Source organism: Solanum verrucosum, unplaced genomic scaffold (assembly GCF_900185275.1).
Source record: "Solanum verrucosum unplaced genomic scaffold, falcon-dt-bn FXZP01000062.1, whole genome shotgun sequence".
Lineage (NCBI taxonomy): Eukaryota > Viridiplantae > Streptophyta > Magnoliopsida > Solanales > Solanaceae > Solanum > Solanum verrucosum.
In genome coordinates, this window is record NW_026020477.1 from 2371991 (window position 1) to 2375876 (window position 3886).

The following is a 3886-nucleotide window of genomic DNA, read 5'->3' on the forward strand; positions in this document are numbered from 1 at the left end:
CTCTCTCCTCCCTCCTCCCTCCTCCCTCTAACATGTAGCTACGAATCGTAATGAACGAACTATAGTTATGAAGCATAATTAAATTATTTTTGAGTGACTAGATACAAAAATTCCTTTTTTTTTATCATTATTAAAATTTGGTCCATATGACCCCTTTTTTAAAAATATATATATAGCATTCCATGATATTTTCATAAAATTATTTTTTGAATTTTTTTATTAAAAAAAAAGAAAAAAAAGGAGAAGAATATACAACATGGTATTCCAATATTGTCCATGCTCAAGTGGCAGTAAAGTAAAATTACAAACAGAAGGCCAAGTACGCATCTACTGAAGAGTCTCTCTGTGCTTAGATCTCACCGCCGCTTACACACTTGGTGAACCTCTCTCCTTTCCTTTGGCGAAGGGTGAACAGGTTTCAACTGTCGTGTGGCCATGGCTTTGGTAAGTTGCTTGCTCTTGTTTTTTGTTTTTAATGTACAAGACAGATCTGGGATTTTCAATATCTGATGAATTTATAACGAAAAATTTCATCTTTATTGTTGATTCCTGAATCTGTTAGTATATTTCGTCTTTTCCGGATGTGGGTTTGTAACTCTACTTTGTTTTGACAAGTTCATATGGGTACGTGTGATAGTTTTTATCAGTAGGTCGATTACTTATTTTTGCTGATTTTTCGATCTGCGTATACCTATTGATTGGCTATTTGAATTTATCTTCTCTGAAAGTTGTTTGCATGTATGAATCACTCAATTATTGAGTAGAGCCAAGGCCTGATTGATCTTTGGCTTCACATTGTTAGTGTGATGAACCCTTTGTTTGGAAGCTGTAAAGGGAATAGATATCTGCAATTTTTTCAATTTAGGTTATTATAATGGAGATTTTGCAAGCTGATTTTAAAACGTGTCTGTTCCAATAGACATCAGTGGCGCGTTGCGCCAGCCTCAAAAGTACTGGGAGTACTTTGGGGCGCCCTCCTGGCACTATGGTGGCGCATTGCCCCAGCTGGGACCCAGAAATCCGACAAATTTTAGTGTTCAATTTCGGGTCCTAACTCATCTAGAATCGATTGGTTTCTTCCAAACAACGCAATGCTAAATTCATTGAGTGATATAAAATGGGACATTATGATTCGAGTGTGATGATAACAAAATGCTTGATGATATGCCCAATTTTATATCTTGACTGATATACAAGCATTTAAATTGTCTTCATTATGTATGTTGCAGATTTTGCACTCAACAAATAACAACAAAAATGCCTCAAAGGCACTCATTGCGGGTGAGTACACAGGTGTAAAGGTTGAACTTGCAAAGGATTTCCAGATGGGTGTATCAAACAACACACCTGAGTTTCTTAAGATGAACCCAATTGGAAAGGTATGTTATTCTTCTTAATATACATTCTTTCATGTACTTGACAAGATTTTGCTAATCTCAAGTGTTTCTTTTTGTCCTATAGGTTCCTGTGCTTGAAACACCTGATGGACCTGTTTTTGAGAGCAATGCTATCGCACGCTACGGTGAGGCCATGTCTCATTTTCTTTTATTTGACCTCTGATCATATAGCAAGAGATAGTTCTGACATTGACGTTTACTAATTCTCGTAGTTACTAAATTAAAGCCCAACAATCCTCTTTTTGGATCTTCATTGATTGAATATGTAAGTATTTCAAGTTTATTTGGTTTCTTGGTTTCATTCATTTTCATTTGTGAAATTCTTATTCCTCTATTTATGTCCATTTTCTCTTTGATAGGCGCAAATTGAACAATGGAATGATTTTTCTGCCACTGAAGTTGATGCAAACATTGGACGATGGCTGTACCCACGCCTTGGCTATCGTGTGTACATCCCTGCGGTATGTATCGTACTATGCATTATTAATTTTGTTTTCTGAACCACTAGAAACACCTAACTCAACTGAATTTCTTCTCGTTTTGCAAAAAGGCGGAGGAAGCTGCGGTAGCTGCATTGAAGAGAGCGCTTGGTGCTTTGAACACCCATCTTGCATGTAACACATACTTGGTTGGGCATTTAATCACATTGGCTGACATCATTATGGGCTGCAACTTGAGCATTGGTTTTAGAATGATAATGACCAAGAGCTTTACCAAGGAATTCCCACATGTAGAGAGATACTTCTGGACTGTGGTTAATCAGCCAAACTTCTGCAAGATATTGGGTGAAGTGAAACAAGCTGAATCTATCCCAGCTGTACAATCCAAGAAGCCTGCACAACCTGAAAAATCCAAGGTTAAGGAGGAGCCAAAGAAGGAGGTTAAGAAGGAAGAACCAAGTCCTGTAGAGGAGGAAGCAGCACCCAAGCCTAAGGCAAAGAATCCTCTTGATCTCTTACCTCCAAGTAAGATGATTCTGGATGATTGGAAGAGGCTTTACTCTAACACCAAGACCAACTTCCGTGAGGTTGCCGTTAAAGGTATTAGTTTTTTCTGTTATGTTACCCTTCGTTCTTATTATAAGTTGAGAGCTTTCTTAGCATACTTTGACCCTCGGGTGTAATTACTAGATCTTTTCTTGAAGTGCATGTTTAGTAGCACTTTTTCAATTTTCTTTATCCTACAATCTGTTTGATGGAAGGATCCAGAGATCCGCTCTTTCTTGCAGAATTGAATCTGTCTATTGAATGGATCTATAAAGAATTACTAGTCTGCACAGAAAATTTTATATTCCAACTATGTTTTGTTTTGCATATAAAAGATATGGGGAATAGGTCTGTATATATGGCTTCTGCACTGTCCTTCTACTCAGAATTTAATACTAATGTCAATTTTTTTTTGAGGGAAGGGTGTGTTTTTGTGTATAAACCCAGTTATATAGGCTGGAATTTTCTACTTCAGTAGAACACTTGAGCTGGTTCCTTGTCAGAATCTTACCCTGTAGCATTCTTGTTCTGCAGGTTTCTGGGACATGTATGACCCCGAAGGATATTCTCTCTGGTTTTGTGATTACAAGTACAATGATGAGAACACAGTTTCCTTTGTAACCTTGAACAAGGTTGGTGGTTTTCTGCAGAGGATGGATCTGGTACGCAAGTACGCATTTGGTAAGATGTTGATTGTTGGTTCTGAGGCCCCATTCAAGGTGCAGGGCTTGTGGCTTTTCCGTGGAAAGGAAATTCCCAAGTTTGTTATGGAGGAAGTCTATGACATGGAACTCTATGAATGGAAGGAAGTAGACATCAATGATGAAGCTCAGAAGGAGCGGGTTAGCCAAATGATTGAAGACCACGAGCCTTTTGAGGGAGAGGCTCTGTTGGACGCGAAGTGCTTCAAGTAAACAACATTGTATTGGATTCAGCCATGTTACCTTTTGACTGAGGCTGTAGTTTACTCTGGTTTTTTCCTCCCAAATTTACTTAGATTCTTGTTTTAAACACTATGTTGGCTTAGAGAGAAACTATGGTTGAATTATGTTATCCTTTTCAAGTAAAGCAGTTTTGACAGTCAGGTGAATCACCCCTTTTAGCATGCTAACTTCTATTTAGGCTGATCAACTTTTGCTTGATTTTTGTTGAACTGGTATCTTCTTTACCATTTTGTCTGCTGAAGTTATATAATGTTAAGCAGTCTCTACATCCAAAGGCTTTGGTCTAGTGAAAAGTTTGCAAGTAAATAACATGATGTGTGTGGAGTGTAGGTTTTATGTGCAAGTCCCAAGTTCTGATTTCCCCAAATATTAAACTTTGTTACCTTAAGATTTGCCTCCTACAGAACAATACTGATATGAAGAGTCTGCTATCTTTGAGATTTTTTTTGGTTATGGCCATACAGTAAAGGTTGAGCCTGTTGTAGTCCGTCGGTTATTGTTACGAGAAAGGTCATATTTGTCTTCGTACTCTTGAAAAAAGGTTATATTTATTATTTCT

The 3886-nt window shown here is 37.7% G+C and overlaps 1 protein-coding gene across 2 annotated transcripts; it reads left to right on the top strand.

Moving 5' to 3' along the window:
• The first annotated feature begins 323 nt into the window (after window positions 1-323).
• On the top strand, window positions 324-3525 carry LOC125809236 (elongation factor 1-gamma 2-like). Of its 2 annotated transcripts, XM_049488897.1 has the most exons (7): window positions 324-444; window positions 1230-1379; window positions 1462-1522; window positions 1610-1662; window positions 1757-1858; window positions 1948-2437; window positions 2918-3525. In XM_049488897.1, the coding sequence occupies exons 1-7, from the start codon at window positions 436-438 to the stop codon at window positions 3295-3297; spliced, it is 1245 nt and encodes a 414-aa protein (XP_049344854.1). In that variant the 5' UTR covers window positions 324-435; the 3' UTR covers window positions 3298-3525. The 2 variants fall into 2 exon arrangements, with proteins under 2 accessions (XP_049344854.1, XP_049344855.1); XM_049488898.1 differs by lacking the exon at window positions 324-444 and having other exon boundaries at window positions 1221-1379.
• Window positions 3526-3886: the final 361 nt, after the last annotated feature.